Source organism: Falco peregrinus, chromosome 1, assembly GCF_023634155.1.
Source record: "Falco peregrinus isolate bFalPer1 chromosome 1, bFalPer1.pri, whole genome shotgun sequence".
In the NCBI taxonomy this organism is placed as follows: domain Eukaryota; kingdom Metazoa; phylum Chordata; class Aves; order Falconiformes; family Falconidae; genus Falco; species Falco peregrinus.
The window spans coordinates 26,916,216-26,940,958 of NC_073721.1; the positions used below are offsets into that span (position 1 = coordinate 26,916,216).

At 38.7% G+C, this 24,743-nt stretch overlaps 1 protein-coding gene across 5 annotated transcripts in view; it reads left to right on the forward strand.

Annotated features, from left to right (window-relative positions):
- Positions 1-1,521: 1,521 nt before the first annotated feature.
- Positions 1,522-24,743, forward strand: part of IDE (insulin degrading enzyme) — a 70,418-nt gene continuing 47,196 nt past the window's right edge. The window contains exons 1-10 of one of the 5 annotated variants that reach the window (XM_055791768.1): positions 1,522-1,650; positions 10,812-10,996; positions 12,413-12,620; positions 13,372-13,541; positions 16,772-16,894; positions 18,096-18,208; positions 18,629-18,791; positions 19,413-19,505; positions 20,052-20,143; positions 21,745-21,825. In XM_055791768.1, the coding sequence (XP_055647743.1) occupies positions 10,837-10,996; positions 12,413-12,620; positions 13,372-13,541; positions 16,772-16,894; positions 18,096-18,208; positions 18,629-18,791; positions 19,413-19,505; positions 20,052-20,143; positions 21,745-21,825 (1,203 nt within the window). In that variant the 5' untranslated portion in view covers positions 1,522-1,650; positions 10,812-10,836. Of the gene's footprint in view, positions 1,651-1,761; positions 1,980-2,553; positions 2,762-10,811; positions 10,997-12,412; positions 12,621-13,371; positions 13,542-16,771; positions 16,895-18,095; positions 18,209-18,628; positions 18,792-19,412; positions 19,506-20,051; positions 20,144-21,744; positions 21,826-24,743 lie in introns of those variants that run through there. The other 4 variants (XM_055791990.1, XM_055791812.1, XM_055791943.1 and 1 more) reach the window with 4 other exon arrangements.

Below are 24,743 nucleotides of genomic sequence, written 5' to 3' on the forward strand. Positions count from 1 at the left end.
GGTACTGGTAAGAGTGTCTCTATAGCAGCACAGACCTCAGTGAAAACCAGGAGCAGAATGTCTACCCAAATTTCCTGGCAGATTTTGTTGACCATGTGAAGTAGCATGCTGCTACTTCTAACAACTAATTTGACCAAAGCTGATTAGTCTAAAGCTATTTCTGATACATCTTCAGTCCCATCTTTGGGTGTAGAAATAACCTTGGCTAACTCATCAGGTCACATCTTTGTAACTTTTTATGACAGGAGAAGGGTTCTGTGAACTTCCAGCTGTGAGATACCACCCCTAAGAAAAGGCAAGCAGCGGGGAAGCTAAAATCAGGAAGTAAGTGTAGCACACAAAGTTGTGGGGTTTTTTGGTTTGTTTTTTGTTTATTTTAGCTTTGAAAAATAAGACATAGGAAAATAGATGTATCTGCAGAAAGCACATAACTAGAATTGAAAAAAGTGGGGTTCTTTGGGGTGGTTTTTTTTTTTTTGGCCTAGAAAGGAATTAAAACAGCCAGCCACAACTGTGACTTTCCCACAGTGTAATCTACCAAGAAAAAAATATCTTCCCAGAAAACCAAATACATGGAGTCGTAATAGAAATTCAACCTTATGCATTATTTACATCTCGTAAACCTGTCACAGAAATCTGGAATAAGAAATGCTACATTGGTGTTAAGGAGTTTAAGAAGCAGGCATTCCTTCATTGCAGCGCTGGACGCACGGGGGATCGCTCCACCTAACGTGCATACCGTATGTTTCATTCAAGCAAAATGACACAGCCCACACATATGTTTATCCATTACATTTCTCGGAAAAATAGGCGGTATTCTGTTAATTACATGTCGCGCATGCTCCTTACAGGTATTACAGTCTTCTGAGGGGGTCTCAAATAGCCGGCGCTATAGTTACAGCTGACCGAACACTGAACCTCAACTTACTTCTCTTATATAGAGTCTCAAGTTTGTCTCATGAGTTACCTATACACGGCCTCCTCAGCTACCGTTGTCTCCTCAGCGATCCTAAGTTTTAGACGATTTTTTCCCTCTCGGCATAAAATTACACAAGCAGGGTTGTGTATTATCGGTCTCTCCACAGCGATTACGCTGAAACACACTAAACCAAGTGTTAAAGCTAAACCAAGCGACGTGGCGACAAACCCACTCTGCAGGGAGAGGCTCGTGCCCGAAGCGGCGGGGCCGCAGACCCCCGGGGCAGCCGAGCTCCGCGCGGCGGGAGCGGGGTGCTGGGGGTCTGACACCCGCGGCACCGGGAGATCCGAAATCCCCCCATTCAGGACGGCATCGCACCCGCTGCGCTTTCATCCGAGGCGTCTCGTTACCTTTTGTCTTGGCTTTCGCCGGCAGGGACGCGCAGCCCGGCCACCAGGAAGCGGGCGGGCCGCAGCACGGTCCCTTCCCAGCCCCGCGGCGGCGGTGGCGGGGCTGCCCCGGTGCCCTTCCCGCCGCGGCCCCGTCCGCCTACAGCCAGGCGCGGCTCCCCGGCCCCCCCCGCCGCGACCAGTGTCGCCCCGGCTCCCCGCCCAGCCACCCACCCACCCACCCCCTCCGCCGCCTCCGCCTCCTCCCAGAGGCCCCCTGCCCCCTTCCCCAGCCGCAGCCCCGGCCCTCCCGGCAGCAGAGGCAGCCTTCCGCACCCCCAGGTACGGGCCGCGCTAGGCCCGGCGCGGCGGCGGCGGCCCCACCGGGCGAGGAGGGCGGACGGGACCCCGAGGGCGCCGGGGAGGGATTGGCCAGGAGGCGAGGGGAGGCGGGCGGAGAAGATGGCGCCGCCGCCGGCTGCGGCGCGGGGGAGCGGCGCGTGCTGAGGCGAGCGGCAGCGGCGGGGAGAGGCCGGGTGCTGGCGGCGGGGCCGGGGTATGCGGCAGCGGCTGCTTCCTGCGCTGAGGCGGGCTCTGCTGGGCTTAGCGCGCCCCTGGGCCGCCCCGGCCGCCCGGTTTTTCCCTCAGTGCCGGCGGCGCAGCTTTCTCGGGTACGGTGCGTGTGCGGTGGGAGCCGGGGCGGGTGGGCCGGGGCAGGCCCCCGGGTCCCGGCACCGCGTGACGGGCCGTGAGGTCGGAGACCTGCCCCTGTTCCCCGCTGTGTTGTGTGGTGGCGGCGGCGCGGCCGGGGCGGGGGGCACCTTGTGCCGCCAGGGGGGCGCCCGCTCTGCCCCGAGTGCGACTTCGCCACTCCTGGGCCAGCGGGGAGCCAGCGGGCCGCGGGGCTGGCGGCGAAGCCCTTTGTGGGGGAGCGGGGGGCGGCGGGCCCGCCGTGCTGGGGAGGCCTGAGCCCTGCCCAGCCCAGCCCGCTGCCGGCAGGGCCCGCCCCGGGGCGCCCGGCGGGGCCGACGGGTTCGTCTGCCTCCAGCTGCACCTCGGCTGACATATCGGGTTTGGGCATCAGCCGTGCGGCTGTGGCACGGCTTTAGCTACCCGGCGGGCTTGCTTTGGGTGTGTGTGTGTGTGTCCCCTTCAAAAAACCGCGGAATTTCCATGTTGTTTAACTTGCCGTGTCTTCCTAAGCCATAAATAATCTTTTAAAAAAAGTTTAAATTGTTTAAAAAGAAACTGCTGGCAGAGTTACCCCGGGTTGCTGGGAGCGGCCTGTTCCGCTGTGAGGAGCTGCCTGGCGCGGACACCGCGGGTCGGGTTTGTCCGTGCGGCCGGCCCGGGCCGTCACCTCGCCGGGGGCGGGCTGGGCAGCGCGCGCGCCAGGGGCAGACCGAGCTGCGACAACAACTCGGCAGCGAAGTTTTTCCAGGAAGGGAGCTGGGTAAGGGAAAGAGACCAAGTCGTTTCCTTTCTTTCTTTAACACCGTATCTGTTACCTTCATAGCAAACCCTATATTTAACACTGCAAGAGTAAGGGATGTCAAAAGTAGCATCTTTTGGGGGAAGAAGTGAGCTATGATGACTCATGCTGTCAGTGCTCTTGAGTCAAAATTCGGATGCAGCATTATTGTTCATAATTGCTTCAGTATTGTAAAGGTAATCCACAGTGTATATTCGGAGCCAATGCTTTTCTCAGGCTGTAGTTCCTCCTGCTGGATTACTCGTCTTTAAGCATGTGAATATGTACAGTATTTGGGCTTCACTTTATATATGTGAGTAGCCCTGTTACGTTTTCATACTGCCTACAACCATTATTTAATAATCTGTTTTAATTTTAATTGTGGATTAGGATTTACAGAAATACTAATGAAATGAGAGCGTAGTGCTTTCGTGTGAGGACTTTTTTTTAAGATGGTGAACGTGAAAATTAAGAATCTTTGTTTGAATTACATGTTCCACATTTCTGAATCTGTTGATACTTTCACCTTCTTTTCAGCTGTAACTTTTTCCTGTCATATTATTTTTAATCTTCATCTGCACGTCAAGTAGCAAGTTCATTTCTCAGTTGGAACTTCTTATCTCTTCCTTTTTATGCCATGTACAGCATTGAAATTATTTATTCTAGCTGGGGATTCCCTAGAAGGATTCATATTTACATGTTTGCATGCTTTTTTTTCTCCCTTTTTCCTTTCTGTCTTCAGTTGCTTGTAAGACTGTGGCTTAATCCCTTAGATGAAATGGTGTCTTTGGGAATTTGATCAAAGTGTCGAGGGTATAACTTACTTTGCACGTGAATAAAAAAGTAGTTCCCTACCCTGTTAGGTCCAGAAGAAGAAAGAGGGAAGGAACAAAATGTTCATTACCTCTAGTGTTTCACTGAACTGGAAGGTGTTGGGCTTCTAGCTAGGGGTCATTACAGGTTATTGTAGAAGTCATTTACTAAAAATACTGTCAGACCATTTGAAAGATCACAAGAAAAATGGTATCTTTGGGAATTTGATCAAAGTGTCGAGGGTATAACTTACTTTGCACATGAATACAAAAGTAGTTCCCTACCCTGTTAGGTCCAGAAGAAGAAAGAGGGAAGGAACAAAAAGTTCATTACCTCCAGTGTTTTACTGAACTAGGTGGTGTTGGGCTTCTAGCTAGGGGTCATTACAGGTTATTGTAGAAGTCATTTACTAAAAATACTGTCAGACCATTTTAAAGATCACATGTGTTGATATTTCTGATATATTAATTCTATTGTATTTGATGCTTTCATAATAATTTTGTTATATTGATCTTTTAACAAGTTCGGAATCAAGAAGTTTGGAATAAAAATATCTGTAGGGGAATCAATTTAATCAGTTTTGACGCTGATGATGTATTTGTATATGCATGGTCTGTCAGTGAGCATCTTTATGTTCTCAGCTTTTGTGATGTCCTTAAGTTGACAAAATACACTTATGAGATAGCACTGCATATTTATAATAAGATTACTTGTGATGGAGCTTGTTTGAAAGTTGCTTTACTATAGCTTTCTATTTAGATCTGACCTTCTGCAACTTGTTTTTGGAATGAATCAGAGCTATAGCTTGCCTGAACGATTGAAAAAAATGCTGTAGAGTCGAGAGTTTGCTCACAACATTAACAGTAGAACTAGAATCGAATAGTCCAAAATCATAGAAACTAAAGCACAAAATAGGTAAACAGCCAGGAATTCCTTTGTTGAAACACACCACTGACTCTTGTAAACTGCTTGTTATTCTAAGTCTGTTGGTTATGTCGAAGCTCTTGTGTTAGATGAGCAACTGCTTTTAATGTGGGATTACAGCGCTTTTCATGATTCAGAATCCTAAAGTTCTTTCTGTTTTTGTTGCTAGATCAGATTTTCTTGCCAATTCTCTCATCTTCCCGTGTATTCCTTGTTGTTATGCAGTATAAGTAAAGTTTTAGTCTCATCTTGTTTTTTTAATTCAGACCTCACGAGTTTTTCTTTTTGAGGGTATGAGACAGATGGTAGCATAAAGTGTTAAGTGAGTTGGCTTTAGAAAGAGTCTCGGGCAATCTGATGTGCTGCTTGCAGATAAAATGTAGGAAACACACATTAAAATACAGTTAGAATAAAGCACAGAAGTCTCTCCTGTAGCATCCAGTTTTATGTTTCCTCGCACATGCAGGGCTGTGCAGTAGACACCCCTGCTGCATTGTGGTTGTGGACCAAGCCCTGTACCTGTAGGGTGGTGGAGGAAGAGTGTCAGGGAGGGAGGAAGAGAGAATGAGAACCACTGACTTGCAAATATTCATTGCATAAAGCAGTTAATTGAATTAATGACTACATTTCTGAAGAAAATGAGTAAAACACATTTTAAGCAGCTGGTCATGTGACACAGAAACTAGTTTTATCAGTCTTACTCTTAGCATGCATTTGAGAGACTGATGAAAATAATGATACAAGCCAAAATACTATGTCAGGTTTGTGAAACCGTTCTGAAGATCCTGTGGCATCATGTCATCTAAAGATTAAAACCAGGTAATTTTACTTAAATTTAAGAAAGAACCAATCTTTCAGATAATGAAAGGCTTCAAAAACCTTTTGGAATTTGCCTAATTTTCAACAATCTGGTAAAAAAATTGAAGCAAAGAACTGCTAGAGAAAGATTAATTTAAATTGTTTTATATTTCTGGTGAACCTGGATAAAACTTGTTTAGCTTGGAGGGTGTGTTTTCATGAATTGTTTGGGGCAATTTTTGATGAGATAGGAAAAGTAAGCTGAAGAGATTTAGAAAATTTTAAAAACTTGTTATCCTTTATTTCTGAGTCTGAAATCAGACAGTATAAAATCTTGCCTATTTGTTCAACATTTTTACCTAGTGTTTTGGAAACTGTGGAATGGTCAAGTTAAGGAATGTAGTTTTAGGGCAGTAAATTAACTTTGTGGTGTCTTTATTGTATATCCATCCTGTTTGATCAACACAAGACTGTTGAAAACACACGATTTTACTGCTAAGGCCAGTTACTCAGCTCGGGCCTGATCTTACATGTGAAGCTGCCAGGGCTCTTGTTTTTGCCAAGTTCACATGTGGTATTATCTCATTAATGCTACTGGTAATTCCTGTCATGTTGGCAGTGAAACCTGTGGCAGACCAAGTTTTACTGCTGTGATCTAGAAGCTGGACCCATCTGGGAATGAGAGCAAAGCAGATATCTGCCCTGGCCATCATTAGGAGGGAATTTTCTGAGTCAGTTACAGACTTGGCAAAAAGCTGCAGACTGAGGCTCTGAAAATGCTTTAATTGTAGCGAGACTTCAGAATTTCTTCAAGATGAACTACATAACAAAACCGTATAAATATTGTCTTCAAATTTGCGTGATATGGTATGATTAGTTATTCTTAATAACTTGGTAGCATTGATTAAATCATTGTGGGTCTTTGTAGTTGGAGCTTTAGTGTATGAAGCAATATGCTAAATTCCTGATGAGTTTAAAAGTGATAGAACTTGTTAGCATTTTGAGCAGTTTATCTACTTATGCAGTCTATCTGCCTGTGTATGCAATCAGATTTATTTAGATCAGCATCAGGAATGTGTTGGAATCTTAGACATTCTCTAGCTTCGTGACAAGTAAATTCACAGATGATGTTGAAGAACATGAACTGTTTTGATCTCTAAATGTGTAAAAGAAGAATTGCTAGGTTTGTCTACTGATGAACCTGTAGCCTGAAAGAGTTGTGGATAGTCTCCTGAAGTATCCTTTAATGATAATGGTCTCCTGAGTTGATTTAATTTGATGTTGGTTTTGGTTTGTTGGGTTGTTTGGATTTTTTTATTATTACTTTTGAGTAATCTTTCTCTGCTCCATTTTTAAAATTACGTTCTTGGTAACAGAACTTAATAAAAACATTTGTCCGCTTTTAGGAAAAAACCTGTACAGTTTAGTCTAAAAAATAGTTTTTGATTATAGCATGCAGCTGAATCAAGAAGTTAAGGAAGTAGCTTGTTGGTTGACTTACTGGTAATATCACTGTTACACGTAGAGGATGTCACGATACCATTGAGTTCTAGTGCTAGCGTGAGGAGAGGTAGGTGCAAGATATGAAGAGGAGGGGTGAAGACCAGTGGAAGAATGGAGATTGATTTTATTGTTGCAAAGCCATGAGCTTGGAGCTGAAGAAGTTCATGGACTCCTCCCGAGTACTCAATTCAGTGTTGTCATCCCTGTGAGAGAGGTGAGAAAACTCTGGCTGGTAGTTCTGCGGCACCGGGCCGCCTGCCGAAGCACACAGCACTTTTTTCATGCCAGGCATTGGCAGCTGAAGAAATCTTCATAAAAGTTACGAGGAACTGTAAAACAAAATGGATTAGTAAATAATACAGAGAACACATTATCAATTATAGCTCCCTTGCACAGGACAGAGCAGGGAGAGGTTTTGGCTTAACAGAGGTTTCACTTCACTCTGGTAAATGGTGGGCAATTAAGTTTGGAGTTAAAAAACCCAAATCGAATCAAAAAACAACTAAAAAGAAATGGATATAAATAAAATACAGAACTTGGAACAGGTGCAAAATTTGAGATTGAACATGACTGTGGTCTTTGTATAGTTTCAAAGACACAGTTAAAACTTGAGTAACAGTTGTACTGTGGTCAGCATAACATCAAGTGTATTCAAAAGACAGATGAAATGTGAGTTGAAAGTGAGGAGCAATTCAGATCCTAGTATATACAGGTGTAAACTTAAAGTGAGTATGTTGCAACACCCACAAGTGTGTCCACAGAAGTAATTTGGGTTCAGTTGCATAAAAGCTTCAAGCAAACCCCAAATTTTAAGGCAACTGATACAAATTGAAAGCAAGCATCAAAATCTGCTGAGCTGGTAACTGTTTGTTGCCATTCATCTGGTTACTTTAAGCTGATTAGTGTTTATAGCCATTCATCTGGCTCAGACCTGTGTACCAGCATTTGACTTAAATACATGCAGCCTGTAATGGCAAAAAAATCTTGACAAGCACTTTGGAGTTTGTGCTTTGGGGGTCATATTTTTATTAGCTAGTTACATTCTCGCATTAAAGCAACCCTCAGGAGTTTCTGTTAATTGGTTTTCAAATATGCTCCTTTAATTGTTCAAACATTGAACTTAGATTTGACTACAGTGGCTAATTTTTAATTAAATAAGTTTACTAAAATAACTTCAAAAGATTAAAATAGGCAGAATCATATGTAACTTAATCCCACTCTGTAGTACTCTGTTTGCAGGTGGAGCCTGGCATCCCCAGAGAGCCGCACTGGTTCCAAGGGGCTGCCTGCCTGGAAATCATTACAAAAACGGGGCCTCAAAGAATATAATATAATTCTAGTTCAAAGTGCTATAGTTTTAAAATTCAGCATCTGGTTTAGCTGATACTTTTCTTGTACAAGTGAAGTAATTTCGGTGAGGAGGAAGAATGTTTAATATTTCCTAGTCATTGAATAGGGACGCTGCTCTCAGTTCAGCTCTGTATTCTTGCCACCTGTAATTTTTGAGCCAGTGGAAGAATTCCAGGTGCCACAGTAATATATTGTATTTGTTCCTGCTGTCTTTGCTTTATTGGGTCTTTCTCTGTTGCTTCTGTTTTGTGAAAGTAGTATGACAATTTTCTTTTAATGATATTTTTGTTAGGCTATTAGCTCTGCAATAAACACAACATCTAGTTTGTGGATGAATTTCTTTGCTACTCGCCATCGGTATCCAGTGCTCACTGTAATGACAGCATAGCAGGTAGATACAGCACATGTACTTCAGGGCAGCATCTGAACATGACTTTAGGAATTAAGCTGCTTCTCAAAAAAACTACAGGAAGTATAGATTTCTTTATGTTTCTATTACTTTTTTTCCTATGGTCAAAAGCAATTCATTGGTAAAAAGTGGTTTGTAGTGTTTTAGGAATCTTGGATGAAAGAATGGAACATGGTATTATTATAAAGCACTTGTACTTTGAGAACTTAAAAGTTGCGCAGAAAAGCAGTCACACAAGGGAATGTTTAATATTATGTCTTGCAGTTTACTTCTTAAGAAAAAGTCATTCTATCAATAGTCTAGCTTAAGTGAAATTTTCTTTTCTAGCTATTGTAGTAATATAGCGCCACTTAAGCAGGAAGGTATTGGTCTTGTTCCTTGACATACTGCCTCCCAGAAGTATTGAATAGTTGATCTACTCTTGATTTTATAGGAGTTGTCTGGTACTACAATGTAGTTTGTAGGGAAATAATTGTGGGTTAATCATGCAAGCCCATTTGAAGTTGACGGGAATGTTGTATTTGCAGTGCCCATTGAAGTAACAGTGAAGATGGAGATACAAGTTTAAGTCCTTGGTTTGAAGGCTTAATGACTGATTTTGACCTTTTGAAAATTGTAGGTTTCTCCTGTACTGAAATTTGACTACCAAGCTGGAGGTAGCCTATGGAGGAGGCAGAAGTAGGGAATGATAATAAAATGAGGTGGAGGTGTACGACTTCACAAGACATCAATTGAAATCTCATAAGATTTCACAGAAGCTGCGTAATTTGATGAATCACATTGGAAAGATGAGTCATCTAACAACAGTAAAGTTCTGTGACTTAATGATGTGGTGTAGGAATAACAAGGAGATATCAGATGACAAGGAAATTGTATAACATTTAAAAAAAACAACTTGAGAAGTTTATAGGATATATGCATCTTATGATAAGCAACTAGTATCTTAATGAGATAGAATATTTTAGCTGAAAGTGACAGATATTCCTTAGCAGCGGTGAAATCAGGAGCGTCAGAGACCTCTTTGCTTTCCTACATACTTATATTTGTCAATCCAATAGAATTGTATGCAAGTGAAATTCAGTTAAGAACAGTTTAGTTAATGATTTTCATCTGTGAAAAGTAGTACCTATTCTCACTTCATAAATTTTATACAGTATCTTAAGTTCAGTAACGACTAACGAGGCTCGTGCAGTAAGTTACTTGGCAGTATGTCAAGCAACGTTTCACCACAGGAAGGCTGAGTTTCGTTGGTACTGTGTATTTCTAACAGGCCCCATTCTAGAACCCTTCCTGTGAAACAGGGTTGGAATTCAGTGGCTGTTCCATGCAGGAATACACCACGTGTTTGGCTCAGAACATAGCGCTCTGACCTCCTGTTTCTGGGATTTGCTTTTTTTTTTTTGTGTGTGTGGTGGTGGTTGGTTGGTTGGTTGGGTTTTTTGTGTTGGTGTTTTTTGTTTGTTTTTTAACATGCAGCCGAGTGGTTCCACTCTGCCTTCCCAAATATCCAAGTCTGAATGTCTCACCTTTTCACTTTGGATTTAAAAAACCTGAGTAACCAGAGTTTGTAATTTCAGAATCATACTTAGTTTCTTAGCATATCAAAATCGTGCCATTAAAGAAACATGTATCACAGCATGTCTGTTAAACTAATAGAAGTTTAAATATGTGAGACAGTCTGTTCCTGTTTGTCATGGCAAAAAAACACATGCAGTGTGTTTTTAGGGTAATACTGTAAATGGTGTCACCCTTTCTTGCTTGAGTATACAAATCTAGTGGTTTATTAGTAAAATTTTGTTTATGACAGTCACAGAGTTACAACGTTCATAATATAACCACCAGTTCAGACACATGCAGTACTTCCATGATGCCTGAAAGTATACTTGAGGTAGCAGTATGTGCATCATTTCATTTAATTTTTCTCATAATTGTATAAGGGGATGGTGTTTCATTAGTAGAGTTACTTTTTAATTACCGTCAGTATGAAACTTAAAACATCCAGTTACGTGATCTATAATTCCATAATGTTGCTTAGTCTTTGTTTTTTGTTGTTGTGCTTGTTTTAACAGCAATTTCTTTCAGGATCTGAACTATGCTTTTAGGCCATTTCTGTGAGTTTTGCGCAGAACTGAATTTCTTGCTATCAGTTTTGCTCAGTATTTTCTAACATAATATTAAAATATTAGCAGGGTTTAAGTAAAAATAGTAAGTGACATTTCTTCTGTTTTCATCAAGGTTTCAGAAAGAGACAAACAACAAAATGAATAATCCAGCTATTAAGAGAATAACAAATGAAATTATCAAATCGCCTGAGGATAAACGAGAGTATCGTGGACTGGAATTGGCAAATGGCATTAAAGCTCTTCTCATTAGTGACCCCACCACAGATAAGTCTTCAGCAGCACTAGATGTGCACATAGGTATTTAATGCATGTTGTGTTCATTATGTCATTAATAAAATGCTTTAAGTTTTGGTATCTTAATTGCAGCTAAACTGACAGGAGTGGTATCCAGTTGTCAGCCTGGCCTTTTGTTGTAATTTAGAGTTTATTAAATTCTTTGACACATCAAACTGAAAATTAATAGAGCTAATTAAATGCTCTTATTGTACTCTGTGTTTACTCAAGTGTAGCTCAGTCAGTAGAAAGTCTTCTTTTAACCATTAAGTTTCATGTTATGAAAGATCTTTTGTAAGCATGAAAGGGGCGGGTGTGAGTGCAATTATTTCAGACAGCTCCATCTGTCATGTCAAACTTTTTTTTTTTTTTTTTGTGATCCCCATGTTAAGTTGTTGATGTGTAGAGGTGAGAAAATGCTGTAGTGCTGGAGGAGTTGGAGAGGCACTCTTAACTCTAATAATGCTTAAATGTGCAAACAGAAATACTGGAAATGGAAGGGGCAGGCAGGCAGTTACTTTGACTCTTTGGAATAATAGAAGTCTTTTCTTGTATCTGAGGTATTTCTCAAGCTTGTGTAGTTTCTTGGTTGCTTCAAAAGTATGATGCACACACACATTACCTAAGCATCCTTACTCATTACCTAAGCATCCAGCTCTTGCTGCTGTTGATGTTAGGGCAGAAGTAGTAGAGTAACTTAAATTTCTGGCCTTTTTGATTATGGAGATGGCTGTCACAAATCATCTAGTTCAGAGGATCTCAAATGTGGTTGTATTAGGTACTTTGACAGTAATAGCCAACTGCAGTATCCAGTTCCTGTACATGTACGGGAGGAGATGTATCCATTGACTTAATCTCTACTCTCCCATTGCACATGGTTGCACACTCCAAAGCAGGACTCTCAAGACTCAGACTTCAGCATTTATGGCTTCCCTTTTTGCACATCATTGCTGTCTTTTAATCTGTCTGCCTTCACACCTACTAACTGGTCACCAATAGCTGCCTGTGTTCAGGTAATTAGAGGTTATCACTTGTCCTGTAAACCACAGGATAAATACATCCTTAATTGTGGTTGGCAATTGCTGCCTTTTAACACAGTGCAGTTAATAAAGTCAAGGTATACAAGTCAGAACGTTGTGATCTGCCAGGTCTTTACAGATTATGAGTCACGGGCTTCAATTGAAAAAATATCTATCTAAGGCAATGCAGGCTGATCTGGAGAGGCAATTTGAGACACTAATTGGTTCAGTTACTAATTCTAATTCTTTTATTTTTTTTAAGATTAGGTTTAGTTGACTGTAACTGCACAAGTGTCATTTTACATCGACAGAATTGATGTAATTGCCTGAGGCAACATACTGTAACATAAAGCACTTTAAAAGACTTAACATTTTAGTATTACTTTTTATGAATGGTTACATGAAATTTTTCCTCCTGCAGGATCTTTGTCTGATCCCCCCAACATTGCTGGGCTTAGTCATTTTTGTGAGCATATGCTGTTCTTGGGCACCAAGAAATACCCAAAAGAGAATGAGTATAGTCAATTTCTTAGTGAGCATGCTGGGAGCTCAAATGCCTTCACAAGTGGAGAACATACCAACTATTACTTCGATGTGTCACATGAACATCTAGAAGGTGCACTGGACAGGTGAGCATGGGGTGGTGGTGGCTTATATTTAATTTTTTTTTATATAGGTGCTGTTTGAAATTGTGTAAAAGTTTTTTGGTAGTTTTATCAGTTTTTTTCAGCTAGCAGAGTCCTCCACTGAGGCAGAATTTTTGAAGTTCAAAGGTTGTGTTTACACTGAGTATTTTTGGAAATGTGGGGCACAGGGCACAGAATATGATCATGAACTTGTGTTGTGCAAATACTCTGTATAATCAAATACGATGATTTTACGATGATCCCATAGGATCCTTGTTTCATTGATAGCAAAAAAGGGATAAGTCTAGAAAGATATTAGTAATATATTAGTAAAAGGAACTCATGGAAATCTCTGACTTTTGTGGGAGGGGCCAGCAATTAAAAGGTGTGTAGTCAGTGGGTGTATTTGCCCTTTGTATTTTCCCTGAATGTCTGACAAGACTGATTTCCAAGATTAAGAACCTCTTGCAGCTAAACTTGAGAACAGTAGAAATTATCAGTGTTATGAATTATGATCCAAGGTCCTTGATCCTTGTAGTACCTCATATAATGAATATGTTGTTGTCTGCATTTATGGATAAAGAAATTGAGAAGTAAAAGATAGTGAATCAGTGTCAAAACTGTTAGAGAATTTATAAGTTCTGTGTAAAAAATATTATATATTCAGCTGTTTTCAGGAGGTACCAAGCTTCTTACTTCTCTGTTACCATTTATATACCGTATTCTTGACTTGATTTAATTTTTTTCTGTTTAGATTTGCCCAGTTTTTCCTGTGCCCTTTGTTTGATGAAAGCTGCAAAGACAGGGAAGTGAATGCTGTTGATTCTGAGCATGAGAAGAATCTGATGAATGATGCCTGGAGGTTGTTTCAATTGGAGAAGGCTACTGGAAACCCCAACCATCCCTTCAGTAAATTTGGAACAGGTTTGTTAGAATATAATTATCCATTGGAGTTCTGTGTAACATACATAGTATTATTGTTTATATAAAATTGTTAAAGACAGACTGAAAAAACTCCCTTTTTTTCATCTCCATATATGTCTATTATGATGTTTTATCACATTCTCCACATGGTAAGAACAAACAGAGCGAGACAAAAACATAGGAAACAGAGTGATCCAAGACCTGCAGTACAGTGATGAAGCATCCTTTATGATTCTGATAATTACTGCAGTGAATACTGTTTTCTAATTACTGGATTTGTTATAATTTGGTACTGTTAAGTCTTTGTGCATAGCAGAGTGAATGAACTGTTTAAATTGTTAGCCACATGCTCCTTCTGCTAACTAGTATTGCATTAGAGCTAGATGACAGGGACTAGGTTGAATCAGAAAGAACAGCAAAGTAATGTGAAAACTACTGACTAAGAATATAAACCCAAAGTCTTAAGCATAGACTACAACGGTAGTAGATGGACAGATAAAGTGGTCTTGGACAAATCCCAATCTTATGTCTGTAGGTATTTTTACAGGCTTTATTACTCACGCGATGCTTGGTAACAATTTAAAACAAACACCCCAAAACCTCAATTTAAAAAGCATTAAAGGTACCATAGTTATGGTCAAAACCACAGTTATGGTCAAAACCACATGTTTGATGCTTTGGCAGAAGTTTAAATGTGCTTTTTTTTCATAGAAGTTACTTTATACATGAATTTATTTTGAAACTATCAAAGTAAAAGGGCTATTAATTCATGAACTGCACTGTTTAATCCTTGAGCATGAAGGTGTTTTGTGGCTGGGTTAGTTTGCTGGATGAATAGTTGATGCAAATATTGGGTACAGTAGGATGATGGGAGGGCAGATAATGGGCTTTGGGGATGTGTTTCTTCCTGTGTCTCAAAAAAGAGAATATTTTTGCACCTGTTGATGGAGGGTGTTGTTGAGGGGCTGGTAGCCAACTGCTACAAGAGTATGTGTTGCTCTGTTCATCAATAAAGAGAGGCTGCCTGAAACAGAGAAGCAGTAACTGCATTCCTCAGACAGATAAATATGAAAATAAATTGTGCATATTTACAGGCAGGCAAGCATCCAAAGTACATTCTGTAATCTCTGCTACTGAAGAGCTTACTTTTTACATAGCACTCAGAAAACTTAAGTGGAAGTTTCAGAAATAGTTTTCTACAATTTAAGAAGGTTTTATACCTGACACAAGTGAAGTGGTTTCATGGAGAGAATACCTGAAATGTGCTCAAATTCAGTAGCAGTAGTCATACTCACCTCTTAGATTAGGCTCCGATTCTGAAATTAAATTATAGCACATAGCCTTCCTGTAGATCTGACTTTGCAGAATTAGAGCCCAACTTTGATGGTTTAAATTTACCCAAAGAGATGACAACTGTGATGTGGTTTTCATGGCAGTTGCAGTTGGCATCCTTCTTATTGTTTCCTTTTGACCAGCTGAGATGATTTTAGTCTAGCAGAATACAGGAATCCATTTGATGCTTCAGGTCCACTCATTGCCGTGCAGCCTGTTTTGCCAGCAAACCTTCCGTTACTTGTCTGTCCAGAGACAAATGCACCTTAATCTTGCAGTTTTCTTGTTAGGATGTGTATTTTGTCGCAGGTATCTTTCACCCATCTACCTGAACTAATGCCTATGATTGCAATGATTGCAATTCTTCTCCATCAGTGCCCTCAACAGTGTCAAGTCCTTTCCCAGACATTTTTGCACTCTCTAGTGTCCATTTTCCTACATCTGCAAGGTGTCTCCTGACTCTTGCCCCTTAATGAATGCCAGTACTGTAACAGCATAGTTACTGAGCTAAAGCATTGTCTTTATTTTATGTTAACCTATGTGTTGATTCTGTGGGAGTAAACACTGTAGGGTATCTAAAACTTCTGCATTTCATTGGTCTATGGATGGTGAGGAATATACACAAAATATTTTAAACATAATACCCTAATTATTCTTTTTAGGTGTCATTAAGAATCCTTGCTTTTACTAACATGCACATTTTGAAAGTTAAAGCAGTATATTTCTTCAGGTGGCCTCTCTATGATGATTTGTTAATTGTTGCAGTTGTAATTGGATTTGTGTCTAACCACTGAACATCTAGACAATATACTTGTGTTATATTATTTATGTAGCTAATTTTGCTTCATTGATTTGTATTAACTTATATCTGTGATTGTAGGGTTTGTGCACTGGACATATATGCATAGCAGGCATGCTCTCCCAGTCTCTTCTCTCTTTCTTGCTGTTTTTCCTGTAAGCACACAAGTTAATATTTCTGTTATGTTTTCCTTGCCTTATTCTTCCTCCTCACGCCTTGCTTTCGTCTGTACCTGGTCTAGTTGTCACTTAAGGGAGTTACTGATCTTAGAGTTAACAGATGGAGTATTAGTGTGCCATTCTGGTTGGTAGATTCTGTTGACTATTTTGTGTGTCTGTGTAGTAATGGGAAGTGGAGCTGATTGAAATCCAGTGTGCTCTTTGTAGACTAATTTTTCCGTTGTTTCATGTTCTTACCTTCACTAAACATGAGTTCTGCTTTGACTATAAATGTGGAGTATGTCTGTAGAGTAAATGATTGACAGCTTGATGCAAAGATTGCACTAATTAATAGGAGGATAACTTAACAGATAAAGTTTGGTATTTTCTGCTTATGCGCTTATTCAGGGAGAGTTGTACTTGTCTTCCTCTATAGGAACTTGTCTGCTGCTTGGCTGTTTGTGGAGCAGAAGCTGAACAGTTGCAGTTTACAAATTGTGTTTGTAAATTAGTAATTGTTTATTTCATTTCATATACTAGGCTATAATTTGTGGCCACAAATAATTGCACATGGTGATTCCTGTGACAAGAGTCATAGGAGTTTATATGGGAGTAAAACCTACTCCAAATGTGCCAAAGAAAAAAACTCCTCTTCTTCTGAATTAGAGCCTGGGCTTACTTGCATTGCTTTGAAATAACCCATTCAAATTTAAAAAAAATAATTTGGAAAAGTAAAACATCCTTGGTTCTTCAGGAATGTGCAGATTGAGGGTGGAAGTATTTGTTGTCTCTGATAAGTTGAGACAGTATTGATTCAGTTTACTTACTGTGCATAGTAATTATTTTAAAAATTACTATCCATCTGGAGAAAAGCAGATTTATTAATATTTTTCTTTTTAATTTGTAAATTCATAAACAAGTATTTTTAACTTATGTTACAGGGAACAAATTCACCCTGGAAACTAGGCCAACCAAAGAAGGAATAGATGTAAGACAAGAGCTATTGAAGTTCCATTCTACTTACTATTCATCAAATGTAATGGCTATTTGTGTCTTAGGAAGAGGTGAGTTTTGTTCTGTTGGTTGAGTAAGACTTTACATGTATTTATGTTTGAAGAAAATGAAGTGTATGCAAGTGTCTGAAAGTCTACGGAAGGGAGAAGAGTAAAACTTGTACAGAGTGACCAAACAATTTCATGTTTAGTGAAGTCTCCAAAGCAGATAAATGTGTATTTTGCTGATGTGGATGAAAAATAGGGCTCTTTAATAGAAATACATGTAGTTCACAAAATGTTATTATACAGTGCCCCATCTTGGTTTGCATTGGTTGTTTTTCCTGCACAGTTCTCTGTGTAGTGTAGGAGCATGCATATATTGGCCAGGAAGGATTCTGCTTTTTACATTTAACTGGGATTGTTCTGTCTAACAAGGTGACCACTCTTTGAAATCTTTCCAGGATTAAGATTGTACTTTGAGACATCCAAGAAATGCCCAGTCTTTTCTTCAATGCCCACCCTTAAAAGGTGTGTGCTAAAAAACGTGATGAACCTTTCTTAACTTATTCTCGCTTTCAGAAGTGTTTCAGAATGCCTTTCCTTAAGCAGGTAGCTAATTTGAAGGCAGTATTTCAACAGAAATGGCATTAGGTCAGTTTAGGTGAATTCATGCACAACATTAAATTCTCTTCACAAATGGTCTTCCGCTCGTTTTTGGAGAGTACTGGAGTCATGAATTGGAATGATTGTAAAAGTGGAAGTACTTAAACAGATTACAGATGTGTGTGAAATTTTGGGGCACTGAGGATAAATCACCCTGGCTCACATTGTACATGAAGTACTGGAGGTGAGCTGAGGCTGAAGAAAATCCAGGTTTTGGCAAAGTTGCTTTCACTCTGGAAAATTTGCAGGTGTAATTCCATATCCCTTAAGCTTTTTATGGAATGTTTATTTTTGTAAATGTTCAATATCTAATGTTTCTTTTCTTTAGGTCCAGCTTAGATTAACGAGTAAAATTTAAAGATGTTTTTCCCGGTTACAAGATTTATTTTAATCATGGTTGAAGCGTTCCTTTAATAAGCATAGTGCTTACAGCACATTATAGTTCAAAACTTAAGTAATAATAAAGTTTTCCTTTCTGAAATTAATAATCATCATACCATTAACACTACTTTTCTGTGTAATTCAAATTACACAGAATACACCAAATCCAAATTCACCAGAATCTTCAGAAAATGATCATGCTTCTTCTAATGTTTTTGTATTCTAGAATCCTTGGATGAACTGACTTGCTTAGTGGTAAAGTTATTTTCAGAAGTAGAGAATAAAAATGTCCCTATACCAGAGTTTCCTGAGCATCCCTTCCAGGAAGAACACCTTCGGGTATGTAGAGATACATCTTCCATCAGAGTGTCTCTCTTAAATGGTATTTTTTATGTTTCAGTAATACATTGTGCACTTCACTACTTTTGTATCGGTGTCCCTGTTAAGTTCCATATTTCTTTCTTAATTTTCTACTCACCTTTCCGTGCTTAGTATAGTTTTATATAGTTCATAGTAAAGGCTGTACCTTTGGTTGCAGCTGTAAGCAACTGAGAGATAATTAATCCTCTTTTTGTTTGCATCATGAATGGCTAAAGTACATACAATGCCCTAAGTACATACCTTTTACTTTCAAGATTTTGTTGATATGTTTGTAATCAAACGTGTGTGTGTGAAGGGAACATAGTATGTGCTCCTGAGATGAATAAAATAATGAGTTACCTTTTGTTTATGGATCTCCTTGTTTATTTTCCTCCTCAGCAACTTTACAAAGTGGTACCCATTAAGGACATTAGAAATCTTTATGTCACATTTCCTATACCAGACCTTCAGAAGTACTATAAGTCAAACCCTGGCCATTATCTTGGTCATCTGATTGGGCATGAAGGCCCAGGGAGTCTTTTATCAGAGCTTAAAGCCAAAGGTAAGTCCTTTGAAGGTAAAGAATTAAAAAGTCGTTTATTACACAACTTTTTAAAGCTTAGCTACATTTCACTTAAAATTGACCTCTTTCTGCCCCAAACTGTTTGAGTAACTCGAGTTGTAAGTCATTTTGCACATAAAATTGTGTCTGTGGTGGGTAAAAGTAATAAACAACAGTCATGCTGACTGCTGAAGCTGTTATTTCCTGCGCTCCCCTTTATCTACTCGTGTTTAGAGAAGTACACGAACTTTGCCATAATGAACTTATTTCTATTCTGCCATGGGCTCAGAGACTGCTGTCAGGTGCCTTAATGTCTGGAAGACTGCAAGAGTGTATCTTTCACTATTTTGCTTTACATTACTGTCTTCCAAGCAGAAATAAATTGCCCAGTAATCAAATAGTCTTGAGTTTGTCATATCACTTTCAGCACAAAACCAGTTAAGTCTGACTTGTGTTATGTTTAATTTGTGCTGTTGCTGTAGGCATTGAGGAGGGGAACATGTTAAGTACTCAAAATGTTAAAAAAAAAAAAAAAAAATTTAATGTTGCTGAAGCATACAAAAAGTATTATAAATTGTTACAGATTTGTTTATGTAATATATTTGCTTTTTGATTTCATAGGGTGGGTAAATACTCTTGTTGGAGGACAGAAGGAAGGTGCTAGAGGTTTCATGTTTTTCATCATTAATGTGGACTTGACAGAGGAAGGACTTTGTAAGTGAAGCGCGATGTCTGCGTTCCATGTTATTCCTGATATGATGGGTTTGTGTTTGTATCCACAGAGACTAGTTGTGTTTTTAGCTTGAAAGCCAATGTATTTTAATTAACTGGTTATTCTTCTGTGTTTAGATCCTCTCAGTATGCCAACACATTTCATCTAACATAAGAAACAAACTTATTTGAGGTTATACGAAAGTATTTCATTGAATGTTTTAAAGTTCTTCAAAAGAAAGCTGTTAATACCTTTATGTGCTATTTATTCATACTATTTAGACCTGAGTTAAATTATATTATAAATCAGTATCTTAACACAAGACGTGTTCAGTGCTGTTCTCAGAATTAGCTGGGGACTTGAACACTTCTCTTAAATTCATGACTGAGAAAAATATGTTTAACTTTGCCAGTGGGATTGCATATGTACTTAAACATCTTGGTGTATCAGGCTGCAATTAAAAATAAAACCTTAATATTTGTGTTCATCAGAATTTTTTCTTTGTGCAGAACTGAGTGAATTATTAAGCAAGTATTTTTTCTTTCCAGTGCATGTTGAAGATATTATTTTGCACATGTTTCAATACATTCAAAAACTACGTACAGAAGGACCTCAGGAATGGGTTTTCCAAGAGTGCAAGGTACAACAGTTGGTGCTTGAAATATGTAGTGGTAGTATTTTTCGCAAATTTTTGGATTATAAGTAGAAACAGATTCTTTGGCTGTGGAAATAGCCTTTAATAATCACACAGTAGTGAAGTTTATTAATTTTAAAGTACAACATGACACAAATGACAAGTATATTCAGGATATATTGTCTTGATGTAGATGTGAAGTGCTCTTACAGAGCTGTGAGTTGACATTTTATGATGGTATAATGGAGGTGGAGGAAGAAGTACCTTACTCTGTCTGCAAAGGTTTTGCATAACCTTCCTTAGTCTTCACTGAAGGTGGAGGTGGGGAAGCATTTACTGTGAGGGGCAACATAGAATTGGAAATTGAAATGGCTGTTACTCTACCCCTCTTCTTTCATGTGTCAAATTATATAGTTGAGATTATAAAGGCAGTAGGACATTTAATCTGCTGATTGTTCTTTCACCTTTCTGAGAGGTGAACCACAATTCCATGGAGTACTTTTGCTGTACACTTCAGTCTTTGCTGAACCATTCACACTTCTTATCAAGTGTGTATGATTCTGTGTGCATAAAGCAAAAATGTAAAGTATCCTGTTAGAATTAAATAATTCTCAATGACAGTGTGAAATAAACCCAGTTTTATTAGATATATATCTATGTAGGCTCATTGGTTCGCTACAAATACTTGGGTAAAGATTTCATGTTCCATCTTAGCTTTGTTTGGTGAAAACTGTTGATTCTCTAAGAGCAGAAATTCTGCAGATGCATTTTGACAACTGCAAAGGAAATCTCTCTTTACCCTCTGCTAAAAGTCATGATGGAATCATGATTGTTTCGTTGTCCTTGTAAGCAAATTCAAGATTCAAAAGAGGTAGTTCCATCCTCCCATCTTGTCCCTGTGTCTTTTCCTTGCTTCTCTTGTATCAGCCCCAGCACTCCTGAGGCTGTGAGGTGAGTCGGAAGAACTGGTGAACTAGTTTCAAAAGAATCTTCTTTTGAGTTTATTTTAAGCTGAATTGTTGAATTAACTAGACTGCATGGCTTAACAAAAGGATGAGCTGTTATTTTCATTGGCTTTGTAGTCTTAGACCTCTTGAATTCACCCTTGCTGTTGTATTCCAAGAATGGTGTGTTCTATTTCTGTGGCTAGGACAGCATAAACACACACACTTTTTCTGTCTCTAAAGTTACCTTTTAGCTGGCTGAACAAAAGGAACAAAAAAGGAAGAAGGAAAGGCTTTGGTTCAGTGATGTACAACTAACACTGCACTGGAACACTATACATTGCTTGTATCAAAGTTGGTGTGTTTTCACATTATCAGGAAATCAAAATATATGAGCTATGGGACAGGTTTACTACAAGCAGGGCTTAGAAGACTTGTGTAACACTTCACATTGTAAGACTATCTGAAATTGCTTGTGAGTTTGTATAACTTGATGATTACTGAAAACTTCTGTTAGGTACCTGTCTAACTAATATAAAATGGATACAACAAAACTCCTTCTTTATCTTATAAAAAGGAATTGAGTAGCCAATAATTATTCATAATTATTCTTAAAATAGTCTCTATTACATGCTTTTCAACTCTTCCTACATTGTTTCCTAGGATCTAAATGCTGTGGCATTCAGATTTAAAGACAAAGAACGACCACGAGGTTATACATCAAAGCTTGGAGGAATGTTGCATGTAAGTGTTTTTGTTTAGTTGGTTGTGTGTGTGGTTTTTTTTTTCTTGTTTGTTTTACATTATAGTAATCATTTAACAGCATGTTTGATTATTCTCTTAATAAATACAGGTATTTGCAAGGGTCTTTTGCACTTCTTGAGCTTAAGAGGCTAATACCATGCTGCGCAGATCTTAGTTTTGGCGGTCAATGTCACACTTACTTCACTCTCTACCGTTTTACACTTCTATACTTGGTAGAACTGGTTTTACACTAACTGGAGTTGCTATTTGATCTGCTTCAGTGTTTCCTAAGACATATGTACCTTGTCATTCTGTGTCTACCTGATAGCCTAAATGTTCTCTAGGGGGATACGAGAAAAATAATATTTTATCGTAAACACAAGCACTATGTTTCTAAGTGTTTCTATAGTTAACAATGTGGAAATACTGCAATAAGCAAAAATGTCTGCATTAAGATGGCAAATTAGAAATGTTTGACTCTACTAATGTGATTACGTATTGGCATGGAAAGCATCATCATGCAGCTTATACTTAGTCTGTATACTTCTTGCAAAATTCAGTTCCCTCGTTTTGCATTAAAGGAAGTCAGGCAGGTTTTTTTTGTCTAGTGAAATTCACGCAACTTTTATACATTGCAGCCATTCTCCATTGCACAGCTAATGTCTACATCTACTCAGAGGCATCGTTCATTTCTTTGCAGGAGTTCCTGTGAATGCTCCTACACCTTAAATTTGTAAAGTTCAAAATAATGAATCTTTAGTTTTAGAATTGTCTTACTGATTACTAAAAAGCATTAGACTTAACTGAAACCATTTAAATTCATATAAATAAACCATAAAAAACTGAACCCCCTATTAGGGGTGCTATCTATTGCTTCTGTTGTGTCAAATGCATAAAATCTATTTACCAAATGGACTTCTGACTTCTGAAACAGTCTTTCAGTGATCTGTATTTGTTGGATCATTCCCAATTACAATTGCTGTCTCCAAAAATTAGATGAGGAAGTTGCAAGTAGTGTTCCAAAGAGCAGGGTATTGATTCACAACCCTTTTTTTTTTCCCCACTGCATTTCTTTTGCCGTGCTTTGCAGTATGCATGGTAATTCTGATTCTGCTGCTAGTTGATTACAAAATACTAGAAAAATACTTTTTCTAGTTCTTTTTATTGCCTCTGAGTCATACTAAGCTTGTGCTTTGAATTAACCAAGCTAGAATGTTGTTCGGTGATTTCATGTGCTTACGAATACTAACTTTTTCATAACTTGGAGAAGAACCTGTGTATAAGTTAGCGTGAGTAAATGTAATGTCACGAGTTGTTACGTATTTACCAAAAGGGTTTAAGAAACCTATTTACTCAACAAAACAAGAAGTTCATCTTTAAAGCACATTTGTGCTGGTCTAAGGAGTCACCTCTAAGGTCTTGCTGTGAAATTATATTTCATATTTGTCATGTTTAGTCTTGACGTTTTCCAGGTAGTTGTTCTCTGGTTTACAGTGCCCCTTCTCTTTTGTTTTGTTTTGTCTCTTAATTTTCCTATTTGTAAAACTTCATTTTAATCTGATTGTTGTATCTACGTTGTTTTAGTCTGCTTTATTTTAGTTACATTATGCTCTGACTTTGCTGGAAAGTAGTCACAGAATCACAGAAGTGTGTTTGGGGTTGGACTGGACCTCTGAAGGTCATCTTGTCCAACCCACCTCTCAAGCAATACAAAAATAACAAAGTAACCAAGTAAATTTAATGTTCAGTTCCAGCTGGTGGGCAGACTGTGTCCTGTGTTTGTAAAGGAAATAGCGTGTAGACTTTTGGTCACAAAATCTATATTGCATTGGTGATTTCAGATAGAAGTGCATAGATTACTTAATATTTCCCCTTTAGGTTGCTTAGTCTGCTTAGCCATTTATGAAGAATGTAGTTAAATGAGTATTCTGCAGTGTACAAGGAATCTTTTGACAAGTTCTTTCAAATTCTGGATTTTTAGCATTCACATTTGAATTTTTTCTAACACAGGTTTGGTTTATTGCCCTTGGTCTCCACCCCCCAGGACCTTTCTCTTTTCCGAAATCTTTGTGTGAGTTACTCTGTAACTACTCCACTGTAGTCTTTTGTATAATGTATGTAATTCAGAAAGCCATTTTATAATAGTTCTGGTCAAAGAATGTATACCAATATGGCAAACTGCAAGTGCTCAGGGCTTAGGTCACCTGGTAGTTTCCCCTTGGTAAACAGATGTTTATCAATAAAGTTTTCCTGTCAACCACACTAATAATTTTCAAAGGAATTTTCACTGTTTTTTTCTTCTTAGATTGTGACGTACCTTAAGAGATTTTCAGTTTGATCCTCATTAAAAAACGTTAGCATTAAAACTCTGTAAATTTGTATTACACTTTTAGAAAATTGACATATACTTTCCTTTAAATTACTGTAAATAAAAATAGGATTCTTAAAAAAATAGGAATCTTAGGATCCTAAAAAACTTAGTGGTGGGGTTTTTTTTGGTTGGTGGTTGGGGTTTTGTTGTTACTGTTTTGGGATAGTTTTGTTTATGTTTTGTTTTTCCCAAATGCACTCTAGTGAGTACTTAAGAGTTCTTTTATCTTTAAACGTATCCTCCAGGGGTCAGCATTTACCATGTTATTTTTACTGTAGTTACTTCAAAACTATTTAAAGATGGGTGACTTTTTATATTGAGACAAAATATTTCAAGAGAAAAGAATGGTAATACAGAGTATATAAAATTACCAAATATAGGAGAAATGTAATTACATAGAGTACTACTCCATCCTGGTTAGTTTTAAGAGAGAGGTTCTAAAACTTCTATGCACTTCAAATTTGAAATTGCCAAGGCAATACAGATTTAGTGGCCAAAAGTATACACTTCTATTTCCTTTTCAAAACAGTAGTTTTCTCATGCTTAC